Source organism: Zootermopsis nevadensis, unplaced genomic scaffold (assembly GCF_977971745.1).
Source record: "Zootermopsis nevadensis isolate Lab colony 2312 unplaced genomic scaffold, Znev_1.0 Znev_ptg000061l, whole genome shotgun sequence".
NCBI lineage: Eukaryota > Metazoa > Arthropoda > Insecta > Blattodea > Termopsidae > Zootermopsis > Zootermopsis nevadensis.
This window is the reverse complement of record NW_028259192.1, coordinates 12,244,057-12,260,089: the sequence shown is the minus strand read 5'-3', so window position 1 is coordinate 12,260,089 and position 16,033 is coordinate 12,244,057. Positions and strand designations below refer to the sequence as shown.

The 16,033-nt window shown below is 38.1% G+C and overlaps 1 protein-coding gene across 1 annotated transcript; it reads right to left on the bottom strand.

Moving 5' to 3' along the window:
* Positions 1-1,385: 1,385 nt before the first annotated feature.
* Df31 (Decondensation factor 31) lies at positions 1,386-6,972 on the bottom strand. The gene is made up of 3 exons (XM_022081436.2): positions 6,814-6,972; positions 5,771-5,958; positions 1,386-3,123 (listed from the first exon to the last, which is right to left on the bottom strand). The coding sequence occupies exons 1-3, from the start codon at positions 6,837-6,839 to the stop codon at positions 2,960-2,962; spliced, it is 378 nt and encodes a 125-aa protein (XP_021937128.1). The 5' UTR covers positions 6,840-6,972; the 3' UTR covers positions 1,386-2,959.
* Positions 6,973-16,033: the final 9,061 nt, after the last annotated feature.

Here is a 16,033-nt window from a genome sequence, read left to right as displayed (position 1 = left end):
AAAAAAACCTAAAATGATAACATCTTCACAGTTGCCAACCATCTATGTTCTCAGACTGCAATTATAATGGTATCAATATATTCATTGCACATTATGTCACATTTGTATTCATGGAATAAAGCCCTTTGCCACGTTCCTGATGAGAACTGTAGGAAAATGTGATGTAATGAGTGCCAATGAAGAAATGTTACGTACAGTATAGGATAAGGGTGCAGATGGAGCATGTACCACATCACCTGTAGAAGAGTAAACAAATCTTGAATGCTAGCTCACTGTTTTGAAAATTACTTAACCCTTCAGCATGGGAGCATTTAAATCCCAAGTCTATACCCTGCTGTGGGAGAAGTTTCTGCTTGGGGATTTAATTTTGAGCTGAAAGTGCATCATTTTACTTATATGGGCACAACTTCCCTAATAATTGATGAATTTTAGTGAAACTTTGAACAAAATGTTCACAACACACTATGCTTTATAGAAAGGTAAAAATTTACCTTAAAAGTTGAGTTTTGTGTGGAATATCTTGAAACAGCCATCAACAGAGACCAGCCTCACAATCAGGACACCAAAACACTGTCTTTCACACACAGGTAAATCATCAATTACACTTGATTCATCATCTGAATCGAACACGCTACTTTCGGAATCAGTTAGAGGTTCGTCTACACTTCTAGCAATGTCTTGAGACAAAAACCGCCTGCTACTCGAAGCCATAATCACGGCTGACTGACGGCAGATATGTACTATAGAATTCTGTTCATACCAAGGGGAGAACAGAGAATGCATCGACTAAGGTCGTTGACATCATATACCGTTAGAAAGCTTGGAATGTGTCCTACACAGCCGTCGTAACCTTAACTATATTACTCCATTTGTCTTCCCTAGAGAGAGCCACAAAGCAGAGGCAGAATGCAGTTGAGTTCAAAAATCGATCTATATTTCAAAGTCGAAAAACACAGGTAAAATCGATCTGTCAGTCATGTTATATATCAATCGATAGCCAGCTTTTTTCTCTACATGGCTACTGGATCCAGAATACATAAAATACAAGGTCAGTCGCTACGAAGGAGAAGTCTTAGCGCGCATTATGCGAGCAGTGCTCGGCACTCCACGCCATGAGATGACTACGTCATGACGAGCGATGTTCGGCACTCCTCGCTGAAGGGTTAAACTGTGCTTAAACTTTTGGTCACCTATATACTGAATATACGCTACACCAAGCAGTTAGAATCATGCGCATGCAATGAATGCAACGCACTTTAGACAAGAAATAAACTTGTGACACCAAACCCAAACTTGTGGAAAGAACTCTACACAATTGCAAATCATGACATACCTTTTTTTTTATTTCCCATTACCCAAATCTGTAAGAATGGAAACACTGCACATATACTGGAAACTAACTCTTTATTGCCATTATGCACTATAAAACATAACTTGAACACAGAGTGACAGCATTTATTTAATCTGTACAATACATGGATTAGTATTTGATCTCTAAATGCACCACTATGTTGTATACATGGTTCACTCCCACACAACAAAAACAAAAGTGGTGATTGTACTTCAGATCAAATAGGTATCCCAGAAAAACAAACATCAGATCTACACATCAAGTACAATGTATACAAATTTCCTTTGGCCAAGAAGATTAATGAATAAAAAATCACCAGCCATACAAAAAAGCTGGTAGAAAAAATCTGAAGTTCTCAGGAAAGAACACAGTGTGGTGTAATTAAAAATCTGTTTAGTTTTGTTTCCAACCTTTCACACATGCGATGCACTTGAGACTTGGCTTTTAAAAATATTCATTAACGTGAGAGTTGTTAGTAACTGAAACAGGCAAGAGTTCAATATAAAAAAAAGACAGGGTCACTTCCCCACATTTATTTTCATCAAACATATACCAATTATTTTAGGCAACATATTTATGCTGCCACCATCCAAATAAGTCTCCTAGCCCTTATACATAACTTAAAATAAAAACCACCTCAAATCCAGACCAGGCACAAGGTATGGTTTTGAAACTGTCATTCGTGCTGCAAAGAATATTAGCCGAAAACTCTTAATTTAGAGGGATATCAATTGTGTACTCAATTACCCGTATGATACTTCCAGAGTACATGTCTCAATACTATAAAATTAAAACCAGGACTACTAGAAACACTTTCACATTCCCCCCAATCCAGACCAAGCACTTGTGCTGTATCCAATTTGTAAGAGAAGAAACTGGAGGGTGACAGAAGGATGTTTTAACAAACAATAGTATCACCGCAGGTATCAGTTAAGACTGATCTTTGCAGAATACCACAGATGGAGTTTGAAAAGCATTCAAAATGCCTCACAGCACTGAATCACAGATCCAGCTCAATGTCAAATTGCCTTGGCTACAATATCTTACAAAAAACCTTGTAACATTTGTAAAATGAAAAACCTCATTACAGAGTGATGTTCTTGCATTCAATATTGAAAATTATTTCAAATTGAATACCAGTATATTACTGATTTGTAACATTCAAATACACTTGTGCACCACATGAAGAGAATGTGAACTACAGATGCCAGCTAGACTTATTACAGAAGGGAAGAGGGACTTTGAGTCATACTCCTCTAAGTTAAAGTATGCTCAGTTGCCTAACAATCTAGATACCTCCACTCATTTTACTTGTGTCCAAGTTTTAAATTCTTTGCACCAGAGTTAGATGCAGGAATGTTAAGAAAAAAACCAGCAACTAGAAGAAGAAACACAATAAATGCAGTTAATGTCCAATCAAACTCTTCCATTAACAATGGGCAATTAGTCTGAAAGAACAGAAGATACCAATTGATGTTGAAAAGAGGTCTCGTGGGTGCTGCAACATAAAGTAACATGTTCTTGAAACTTGGTCCCACTAAGAAACACACTCGCAATACAACAGGTGGATTTAAATAATAACCGAATCAAGTTTTGTTATTGCAGAATTTAGGCAACTGCCTCACTTTCACCATTGGCTGCCTTGGACTCTGCTTCAGTTGGCTTCTCATCCAGCTTCGCCTTCTTCTCTGGACTTGCTCCTTCAGCTGGTTTGTCATCAGGGACATCTCCACCTCCACTTTTCCGCTTGGTGGCACTCACCTCCACTGAATCTGGATAAAATTATAGGGTGAGTATATACATTAATAATGATTCACAATGAAAGTTAACTTACAATGAGCTGTTTTATAGCAGATTCATAGCATATTTAATACTTAGCTTTATAAATACCTGATTAGCAGTTTAAACTATAAAATCACACACATGCAAATGAATACATGTGTAATAAAGTTCTTTAAACAGCTGTGAAAATGCTTTTGTAATATCAGAAATTCTTTAAAGTTTAGCGGTGCATTTTAATTGACAACTGAGGAGTTTTCACTTAAAAAACAATTTGCAATAGATTACTTATGAAATAAACCACTTGCAAGTTATTACCAATACAAAGCAGATCTACTGTAATGTATATTAAGTTCTATAACCAGGTATCTATAAAATGCAAAGAGAAGCAACTGTCACAATTTTCAAATTGAAATTCCAAAGTTATATAGAAAAGCATGTATATAATTCAACTGTTTGGGATATGAGGTACTGCGTGTAATGTAATACAAACTACCTTATCATCCTCTTTGAAACATGAATTAAGAAACGTGAGCCAAAATGGTTACTGCAAAGTCTGCAGTCTCCCAGACTTAATCAACTGCAAATGGGCAATACTGGATGTTTGGAATATTTTATCCATACCAATGCTGCTTGGTGCTTTGCCATGCCTGAAATTGAAACACTGTTCCCATATGCCAGCACAATTCTTTGTCTACCTACTAATACAAAATGCATAAGCCTCTGTCAACAGAACATAGCATAGTAAGCATAATTTCAATATTTGACAAGAGGGAGCTGAATATTTCACATAACACATGAAATCAACACCTTACTACTAAACAAAATGAGAAAATATTCCAATCAAATTATCCTACTTACACAAAATACTAAATTCACACATATGTCCTAAAATGCAGGGTCACCTAGGTATTTGTAAAATAAAATATGGAACTAAATACCATTAAAGGGTAAATGTTGTCCCACATAGCAGTATAACCTATAATTTATGAAAACATACTGGACTTCTAAATTCTAGCACCCCATCCTACAACACCCATATGCCTCATTTCATGCACTTCAGTACCAATCTATTTCTCTCAGTGGAACACAATGGCAGAAAACATTTTCTTTTACATACCTGTTTGGTGAGATATTTTATGGCTTTGAAGCCTACCAGCACTCCTCAAAACACCAGTTTCTATTTCTTGTGATACACTTCAAGATACTCAACAATACACAACCTCACATCACATTCCTTGCATTTTACTTGCACTCTTTTTTGTATCCCTCATGTGGAACAGGTGCTACAATTTACTCCAGAGGAATAAACTGGCAAATAATTGCTGAAATTTACCTTGAGCTGAGCAACTGTTTTCTCAATTACAGCTGGTCTGCCAATGTGAGGCAACGCAAACTCTCAGCAGTTTCATTCAAGTTTCGCACGAGTGTTAGGTCAAGAAGTTCCTATGTCATTTTGGCAGACAGAAGAAAGCTGTTTGCAAGTCATGTCTAACCGAGGGAAAAATAGTTTCTTGGCCCACTAATATCCACAACTTGACCGCATTACTGCCATTCATTGTTTTTAAGCAATTAACAATAATTGAAGATTGCTGTCTTCTAGGTTGTTGCGCCTTATAGTCTGGTAACGTCCACCATTTCAGAGGTCATGCTGCCTCCATCACCAGGGCGATGAATGGCCCTAATGATGGAGGCACCATGACCTCTGGTGGACATCTACCAGACTACATGGCACAACAAGCCAGAAGACAGCAATCTTCACTCACTGCTCTGAAAACCTCAAATCTTACATAATGAACAATGATTGCTACATACTACATGATGGTCAGTAATGAAATGTTTATTGGTAAATAAATTGTATAACATATTAAGGTGGCCCTGTTTTCACAATCTGTGAAACTATTACCTTACATACAATTTTGATGAAAGTAACATGCTACCTCTGCAGGTGGAAATGATAAGTATTCAAGTATTTTCGGCAAAAGAGCATCCAGAGCCTGAATGAACAAGTCCCAGACATTCTACATCAGAAACAACAAAGTGCTTACTAGACAACCCACTTAAAAAAACTGCAAATGATAATTTGAATTACTCATTCAGACCATTTCCACACTTGATTTGAAAATAAACATCTGAATATGTTTGCCTCACCACAATTGCCTAGTAAATCAGGTGTTATGTTCAGGCATAATTTAATTTCTGCTCATCATAAATAACATGTAATCTCCAATACAGCATATTTTGAACATGATGCAGCCACACAAAATTGACACTGGCTTAGACTTAAAATACAAAACGTGACAATGCAAAGTTTCTTAAGCCACTGTGATTGAGCAGTAAACTTTTTATGGCATCATTCCCATGTCAAGATGAAGCAGACATTTGCTAAAAAACTGAAGCTCTGGAAAAGATATATGCAGACAATCTTTCTAACCCCTACATGAACCTACAGGATAACTGTTTAAAAATGTAGATTATAAAAAATTTCATGAATCCCAAGCAACAAATAAAAGCAATTATAAAGTTGCACATACACTTACAAAAGAATTCAGACATTGGCAATAAACCACATGCTGGAATAATTCTATCAATACTGGTGTGTATTATAGAATATTAAATATATGCAGAAGTGAGCTGTACCTGTAGAATCACCATTCTCTGCAGATTCAACCTCCTTATCCTTGGAGTCTTCAGTAGAGTCCTTCTCATCAGTTCCATTCTCTTTTGGTTTTTCCACATCACCATTCTCAGAAGCCTTAGAGTCTTCATCAACTACATCCACCTTTTCAACTTCCTTCTTCTCAGGAGTACCAGCAGTTATGGTCTCCCTGTGAAACAAACATTTTAATAACTTCAACACCAATTGAGAAGTTAAAATCCAATCTGGCTACGGAACGTTAAAAAGGACTTTAACAAAATAAATCCGCTGATATTCAACACGTTACGATTACCATTTTCTTTCACTTAAATGGGTACTCCACAGGCACAAGTGTTCCACTATTACGGTATAAATCCCGTTACGAAAAAAGGAAGCACATTTTTTTCAAATCCTTACACTGCGACTTGATCGAATCGAAATATGTCCCGTTCTTCCTCGTGATTAAAATCGAGAAATGAATCTCTTAATAGACACCTACACACGGAATAAAAAGCCGGTTCGCCTTCCTCATGACACAACACCCGACCACGGCTCACGACGCGGTCACAATCTGGTACATCTCCATCTAGTAGACGTTGTTCGAACTAATGGCGCGAAAAGATGTTCCAACGATTTTTCAACAATTTTAATATATAACTATTAGCACATCAAAAATAACTTGCACACAATCAACCAGTTTATTTACATGACTTGGCAACACTGTATTTGACGTGCTTGATAATCAAAGACTATCGACACTGGGAAGAATTACCGGCATTCTCACTACATATAATCAATACAAATTATAATGAACACTGATAACAATCTATATAAAATCTCCACATAACTACACATTAGACTACAATTCAAGTCCCATGACTATATACTAAAATCTGCCGGCCTTTAATGGCCGTGTAATTCGCTTCACTAGGAAATACGCCATCTTCACTCACCTTCTTTACACTGCCCGCCAAAACAAAGACATCAGGATTCAGGTCCTGATATTTATGATTTTATGCAATTTGCAAGTAGTACATGTACTTACTTTGTATCAGCCACTGTATCTGCCATTATTTATAATACAACTGGAATTAATTCCCGCTTCAAACACACTTTGTTATTATATTACGAAGGACAACTCTCCTCACACAACCGTCGCTTCCAACAGCACAAGTGAAAGAGAACTACTCCGCGCATGTTCTATCTGACCTTCGACTGAATTACTTCCCGCGTTTACCAGAGGGCTCTGTTAACGCAGTTTAGGAAACTTTTTAATAACCAAGTAACAATAATAATAATTAATTATACCCTTTATAATTGAAATCGAATATGTCTTACAAATACACTTAATACGCTTTGTTAATAAATACGGTAAATTCCTGTTTCATACGTTGCTCCAAATTTCATACATGTCTTCCTATTGGCCATTACAAATTACTGGAAAACAGTAGATATTAATGTTGTTTTGAGTTTATCAAAATGGTAAAGGGAGTTTTGAAACTTTAAATTCATATTGACAAATTGAAATTGAATCATAACTTCAAAAAATTTAATTTTACGTACTTTAAAAATTAACGTATAATTTATTATTAAAAAAAATAATTCAATGGAAGGTTTCGTAACTTCAGACAGTGAAAGGTGACAGACAATAGCACTGTATATTCCCTGGCAAAATGGGGAAAAAATAATTACAGGAAATTGGTATGATAAATTTTAATATTGCTTCTTAATGTGTGTCGTAATGCTGCACATTACATTTGACGCATCCACTTCCTCGCTTACAAAACCAGTATACACGTTGCAAGAACACCATGAACCGCCTACAATTGTGGCAGATGGCCCGCATGACACACACACATATACATTTCTCCCCTTCAAGCAACCAGCAGAAACCAACGGGTCGACGTGGATTCAAGCGGGAACTCGCAGTGGAAATTTCCCTCGCAATTTTTCAAGGTTTCCATCTCAAAGCACTTCCATTGGTTAATTCTGTGTCGGTTCTCACCAATCCATGAGAGCAACTAGGAGGTATCGGATGAGATCAATATTCCGCCCCTCTCTCTCATGTGCTCTCTGCCCTGTCTTTCCTCTTTATACGAGTTTCACAGCAGTATCTCTATCCTTCTCAGTTAGTGGTCATATCTCTGTCTTACGAACTTTGCTTTACAAACGTGTTTCCTTCTCTTCCTTTCCTGTGTCAGAAAATTATGCATTTGACTGCGCGGGGTCAAAACTTTGGAAAGGAGTTTTGTTGTCGGCTGGTCAAATCGCTGAACGATATTTGGCCTTTTCTAACCAATTTTAAAGGGTAATGACGATGGTGTGTGAATATCGGGATCACCAAGTTCTTGGAGTATGTCCATCAACTGTTTTTTCTTAAAGAACACTACGTTTCGGAAGCTGGATCAGCTTCCGTTCTCAGGCTAAAAAGGGGGAGAGGGGCACCTACTCAGTTGGATTCGACAGAAAGAGCTAACCTCAATCACTGGTCCCCCAGGTTCTGAGGACGGAAGCAGATCCAACTTCCGAAACGTAGTGTTATTTAAAAAACACAGACGATTGACATAGTCCAAGAATTTAGTGATCCCGGTATTTTTCAATGCTATGCCAAACGACGGCACTACGTTCTGTCAAACAAATGGAATTTGTTAAAGAAAGTAACGATTAAAACTGGATAATTAGGATCTGAGGTTTTCACGGCGGTGAGTCTGAAGATGGCTGTCTTCTGGGTTGTTACACCACGTAGCTTGGTTACCGACGTTTCAGACGTCCTTGTTATCTCCGTCATCGCCCTGATGATGGAGGTAAGAAGGACCTCTGAAATATCGGTAAGCTTCTACTAGACTACACGGCGCAACATACCAGAAGACAATCATCTTCAAATGGAAACATATTCATTCGCCATTAGAAACGTTCTAAAATATCATTTGGTGTTTTTGAAACAATGACATTTCTTCATTTGAACACTGTTTACTGATAGAAACAATATATTCTGGAAATAGTTATGCATCTACGTTCCTTGTTACTGCTTCCATACAAACAGAAAGAATGGCGGTAATTACAAATTAACATTTCTGCAACTGGGTAGTAGTTCATAGTTCCATATTGTTACTGTATGGATATGCAACTGTCAAGTGAAGCGACAGCTACCAACCACTTTTTTTTGTGAATGTTCTGTTAGAAGAACTGAAAAACACATTTTCCCCACATTGCTAAATTTATATTGAACTTACGATTTTAATCTTTCTTAAAATTCTGCAGTCTTTATACAGAGGCTAGGAGAAATTACAAATTAACAGTTGCGTACGCATAACAAACTAACGGTGTCATTTGTTAAACGCTTTGTGCACAAGTAGATGCAGGCCTAATGCACAAATTCTGACTATTCACTCATGGTGTCATTGTTTAGACCAGTGGTATTCAACCATTTTTTGTTCGCGTACCCCCAGATATAATTTCTCTTCAACTTTGTACCTCCAAAGTTGTTGGTTTATAATTCAAGTTATACATAGTATATAATCTACATCTAAAATAAATTAAATAAATTACATTACTGATTATTCAGTGTTTATCATAAAATAATACATTTTTTTTTTAAATTTCACGTACCTCCTAAGATGTCTTCGCGTATCCCAGGTTGAAATCACTGGTTTAGACCAAGGAAGTGTTGGAATTGAAGAGAGAGAGAGAGAGATAGTACAGTCACAGTGTCCAGTTAAACACTCTGACGTGTTACAATTCGGAAGTAATTGTGAAACTATTCGTCATAGACGGGGAATAGGCCCATTACAAGGTCTCTCTGCCTTCACAACACTAATTCCATGGAGCAGAATCCTTTTTGAGAAGCTGTAGTTCTTTAGATAGTCATAAAATGCACTAACTTTTATGGAACCCAAAGATTCATTACTATGTTCATATGAACCCGCCACTGGAATACCTTGAGCCAAATTAATCCAGTCCACACCCATTTTCTTTAACAATGCCCTTATACCAACTGCACGTTCCATCAATCTCATCCAGCTCGATTTAATCACTCTAATAATATTCGATTATTATGATGGTCCTCATATAATTTTTTCCCATCATCTGGTTACGTACTCTTTACTAAGTCCAAATAAAATATCTGAGTTAAATGTACATAAATTACGTTACCCTATTTGTTCACTAGAAGGTGATAAAAAGATAAGGTATCGCGCAGATATCAGAGGTTTTATAAATTCCATCTGTCCTGACAGAAACGAACACGGTGCTTTTCATTACATTAAGCTGCCGCGGTAAAAATCTGCTTCCAATTGAATCGCTAGAGGCCTAACAGTTTTTTCTGCTTCATTATCACAGGCACATAAATTGGACAGTACACACCTCGGTAATGTTAAGATCGGAATCAATAGCGTAAACTGACGTTTGTTACGTTTGTACATTGAAATTTCACTGACCAGAACACATTTTCAGTTTCTTGAATGCTAGAGTTTTGTCCCTTACAGTGGAGTTTGGGATATTTATCTTCTTCTATGACGTCCCTGGACATATCAGAAATTTCACTGGGGGTAACTAATGATGAACAGTAGGACTAATGCTGATCATCCACCCCGTTCTGGTGAAAGGGCGGCAAATTAACTGAACTTTGCCTAAACTCTTCCAAGACTTTCCAAGTGGCGTCATCTGCTTGCTACAGGATATGTTCTAAATAAACCCCGCTGATATTTGAAGACGCTGTGTCAGTTGAGTAATTTACTTGGGGTCAAAAACTGAGGGAGTGATAAAGTATGGCGACTTGGAAATGAGGGAGAAGCCAGTCATTACCTATTTAAAGGCATGATTCCAATCATCGCAAGGGGGGTCTGAAGAAAACTAAATATCCTGGAGTCAAATCAAGACTAAAACCGTCTTGTTCCTGGTTACAATTTGGTAGCGTTTCAGCCTGAGACAACTTGCTCAGTCGACACCTCGATGAGGCAACCGTTGGCCCTACTCGTATTTCTTCAACATTCGCAGACAACATTTTGGACTTCTGTGGTATTCACTGTGACACCCATTTCAGGTGGTTCTATATCTTCAGTCCATTCAATAGTGTTTAATCGAATTAACTAGCCGACTGAGTGAAGAAACTCGTTTGTACAGATAATTCTTGCAAAGTTAATACTGATTTAATTTGTAATATGTAAGATCAGTTTTAATATTATCCTCTCATCTAAATATATATCTTCCAAGTGGTCTCTTCCCTTGAGGTTTTCTAGTATCGAAATTTCGTTAAGTTTTAATAAAACAATTTGCCGGTGGCAGGGCAAAGAAAAGTGGCACGAATCGAGGAAACGAAAAAAAATATTTCTAAAAGTTGTCACAAATCATGTTTATTTACATTTAAAATACTTATAGAAATGTTACACAATTTACACACAAACTAAAAACTGAAATTACAGTTTTGTCACGTGATAAATAAAAGGCTGTAAATAGCAACCATGTAGGATTTGAGATTTTCATACTCCTACCAACAACCCAGAAGACAGCCATCTTCAATAGCAGCCATATTTCAGTTGTACCCCTTAACTTTGGCTCTGGCGAATTGGGCTCACAGCTGATCTTCAGGCCTACCGATCGTTCAAACGTTCTACGAACGCAAGTCCTAACATGACATTGTGGCAACTGCTCTGCTTGTCTGTAGGAATCTACAGTGCGTTACGGTATGTGGTTTGGTTGAGAATCTTCATGCTGAAGGCTGTAATCGGACAGATGTTGCTACGTCTCACCTGCCGGCTACGCGTGCACTTTTTTTCCCCTGGTTTATAACGGATAGCACGTGCTACAGCAAGTCGTCTAACGTGTGTCATTATCATACTGCACTTTATTTATAGAAAGGGAAATGGCAACGTGCCTTAGAAAGGAAGGCAGGCTATAAAATGTTTATCGACGCTCAATGTATATTATTAATACTATTACTGTTGCGTGTTTTGTGAGGCATCCAAAATTAGTCCAATAAATTGTTAAGACAGCAAAGGTGCAAAGCGAGGAGCTATGGTGGTTAGTTCCAGCTTTGTATTTACGTATTTAAGTACGTATGTATGTGGGCTGATGAATCATAGTTGCTGACCACAAATTATATTAACATTATTCTTTATAATCTTCATCATTTTAATCAATTATTATTATAATATGCCTCACATTTTACGCAATATTAACTGTTTTAGAAATTAGTAAAAATGTCAAGAAAACGCATGTTACGATTATAACAACTGCTCCTTTATCACAGCGGATTAAACGGTTCGAGATGTGGGGTTTGCGTGGGCGAACACTGGGTTCGAATCTCCCCGAGGCAAAAATGAATTTATCATTGATATGGACCAAAAGCAAACTCAAATTCGTATCAATTTTTTTTTCAATTACACCGAAGCCAAAATGTTAGAAACTGCAAACCAAAAAAGTATTTTACATCTACTAGGAAAGGATCCGGAAGTCTTAAAACTTCACTGCACTTCAGTGTAGTTTAACATGCTCCGAACTTTGAGACACGGTTCAGGTTCAGCACAGAGTAACAGTCAAAAAAGAATTTCATGCTGATGTAGTTTCCTAGCTTGAACGCAAGTTGCTCTGGTAAAGACAGGAAAGTCTGACAAACACGACTCGTGAATGTAATAAAAAGGGTACTGTCGAAAATCTTGTTTCTCTTGCCTAAAATTATATGCGTTGTTTCGTTTTTAACCTGTATCTATTTTTTTCAACCGTTAACCCCTTTGGGAACACAAACAACGACATTAATTTGTGGCAGGAGAAACTGTCTCCGCCTTCAGGGATGAAGATAGAGGCAGCATGTTCCTGGAAGGAAGCAGGGAGAAAATGGACGAGGGTCACGGGAATGGACTACAGGATGCACGCCTATGTGACTACCATCAGTGCAAAACACATTTACTAACGAAATACACGACTCTCAACTCAGGCTGTCTACTAGGAATCAATGGTTTCTGAACGCTGCACAGTACACACAGCATAGCAACTTCTTATCTACTTCAAATGTCGCATACCGATTTACATCCGTCTCCCCTCCAACTCAACAAATATGGTTACAGTACTTATCAAAACGTTACGTACTCTGCTTGCAAGTCCACGCAGCATTGCAGCGTAGAGGGCCAACATCCACATCTTCACCGCCGTGAGAACCTCATCTCAAAATCAGGCAATGTGAGCGTAGCGTAACAATGCTGGCGCCATCGTCAGATCTCAATCGAACAGAAGCAAACATGGTAACCACTGTAGCCTGAAGATATCCCATTGGGTCATTCTTTCAATAGACTACAATCTTTACGTTTTATGGTGTGTGGTTGTTGAGAGGCGTAAAAAGGCAAAGGAGTGTGGAAATATTTGCTCATTTCCGAAAAGTTTAACGGCTTTCACATGTACATAAAAGGTCATACTGCAAGGGTAATAGGAAATTTAAATTAAGTTTTCCAGTGTCCTTGATGTATTATCCAGGATATAAAATAATTATTCGTTCTATTATTGATCCGACGTCGTTGGATTAATTTAATATGCAATCAATAATATTCTCGTCGCCTTGGTTGTGAAGGGCAACAACTGGCAAAGAAACACGAAAACTAAATAAACAGTTAAACCAATACCGTGGCAGCAGAGCCCGAAGGTCAACACCGCTAGCACTATATAAGGCGCGAATTTGTGCGCCTGAGGACGGTTATAATTAAAAGGCGTGGTAGGGGCAGCAGATAAGGAGGCGTACATCGTCCATACAAAAACATAATTTACCAACAGCAATTCATTGTATTTCACCGTCTCATTCCTTCGACACTGTCTTTGGTTTACAAAATAGGCCTATGTGCGTCTGTTTCCTTCTGTCCTCAAGCTAGTGACGCAGGCAAAGCGCACGGTATGGCCCCGGTTACAGTTCTGTCATCCTCGCAGCTTTCTCCGAAAGTTCCACCTCAATGTTACCCTCCCGCAACCTTCTCGGCCCTCCAAGTCACATCTGGAAAAAATCGCAGTAACTGCTTTTACAGGCAGCTGGTGAGACTTACGTAGTACTCGAACATTGCATCGCTTCAGTATTACCAGCATGGTAGGTACAATGACCTTTAAGAAACTAGTTTTGTGCAGTGAAAGTTAGAAATTAAACAAGTTATAAATGTAACAGAAAACCGAGCGGTCGTCCCAAAGAAATATGATAAATGCTACGACCCACTGTCGTAATTCGGCAACCATATTCGCCTCACAGTTGGACGTCATTGATACAACCTATGTTTGCGCTGCGATGAACAAATTCCTGATTCTGTTGAGTCGTTCAGAAATTGTAAGTCGCTCAGTTGGGCAAAACGTTCCCACCGGTAGGTTCATTATTGTGACCACAAAAACCTAAGATATTTGAATCCAGTTCGCGCCCTCAAACCCTATTTTTAAGATCCATTTTGATATTATCTTCTCATCTACGCCTGATCACCATTTAGACCTACGGACTACGGATTGTAAGTCTCAAACATTTCCAATGAAATTCTTAATCCTTTGAAGCCGAAGGCATTTAAGAAATTAGTCCTCATCGCAAAGAAAACAACACTTCACCGTTACAAACATTAATTGGCTCATGCTTCCACGTGTTTTAAAGGGATAGTGTCTTATCGCGTAAAGTAAAAATGCACCAGGCTTCAAACAGCTATGCAGCGCAATCCAAAATAAAAAAATATGATTTAGAAAACATGTCTACTTAACATTTTGTTGTGTTTTTCTGCGAAGCTTGGTATTTGACAAGAAATATCACTTACGAATACAAACAAGTAAAACAAATTTTCTATGATGTCATTCTCGTTAAGAGATATTGACAGGCCTGAAACAAAAATGACTACTACACTAAAGAACTCAACATTTTTAGATTAAATGGAACCTTGAGTGAATGTAGTGAATAAAAGAACATTCAGAACAGAGACAACAATATATACAACCTGATTCAACATAGAACAATCTAATTTGTTTGGCCAAGGTAAGTGTCCCCCCCCTCCTGCTTTTTGTGTCCCTGGTGTGCACATTCCGCATACAAAGACACGAGACCGGGGTTAACGGATTTCCGTGAAATTTGATGTTCGAGAGTTTTTCTAAAAATTTGGTTGACACTAGACACGTCACTCACAAAGGTAGACAATACTTTCTAGCGAAAGCGACAGAAAGTCACGACATGCGTACAAAAAACCTGTTCAGTACTAATTTTGATTTTTTGTATTTTATGCACGTACATTACGCATAACAACTTCAGCCGAGCTCACAACTCGAAGATGGCTGTCTTCTGGGTTGTGCCGTCATGTAGTCTGGTAAAAGTTTACCGACGTTTCAGAGGTCCTTGCTGCCTTCATCATCCACATCACTGCCCACCCAGTAAACTTCTACCTGACTATACGGCGCTAAAAAACCCAGAAGACAGCCATCTTTGATCTAAAGGACGTTCATGTCGTCTCGCCTTGAGCACATCTGATGCAAATACACGTGTTTACAGAACTTTAATGACACATTCCCGCAGTAGCAAGTATGATGTCACGTCCATACTCTGCTGCAAGGAGGGTTTCCCGCCCACACGCCTGATAATGAAAATGTTTTTGACTCCGACAGGGCCTTGAAAAGCCTATGAATTCTCCTGATCACGGGCATGACAGACCAGCTTTCCGAGGACAGGTTCCCTGTCTGACTCAAATTGTACAGTACAATAGTCTACAGCAGGAGCGTACGTGCTAAAATTGTTTGTCGTGTTAACCGGGCTAATACGGTTAACATGAAAGCTCCATCCCTAGTTGGATATCGAATTCGTCGCCGAAGGGGCATCACTTTCACTCAGACTGAACATTCACAATTACAAATTACGCGAGTGGGCTTATTATGAAAAATAATTATCACAATTCACTTTCATGCCATCGTTTGTTAATTCGTGTGACATAAACCTCTCAGCCTTCACAGCAACCTTTATAAGTTGCTGTATTTTTGTCTTGTATGTCACACTGCTAAATGCTTAACAAAAAACAGCAAAAGATTTCGATGCAAAGTAATATATGAGAATGAACATTCGTTCTGCTTGTCCCTTATACTAGGATGAAGAAGCTTCTCACTTCATGTCCGGACTGCAGTCTATGGCTGTTGTTGGTTTGCGTTTTAAATGGAATGCTGTATCAAACGAAGGAAAATACGTGTATCTACTCTTTTGTTTAGAGTAGTACATATATTTTCATATGCGTTCTTTGCGATTTGCATGTTTATGAGTTGTTGGTGTTAATGTATATGCGGACATA

Bases quoted from the DNA above. Each gene is read 5' to 3' on its own strand.
- Df31 (XM_022081436.2), bottom strand. From the start codon at position 6,839: ATGGCAGATACAGTGGCTGATACAAA. The intron at 5,959-6,813 runs GTAAGTACATGT...TTTGTTTCACAG, and splicing joins GATACAGTGGCTGATACAAA to GGAGACCATAACTGCTGGTA. The intron at 3,124-5,770 runs GTACAGCTCACT...AATTTTATCCAG, and splicing joins AGAGAATGGTGATTCTACAG to ATTCAGTGGAGGTGAGTGCC.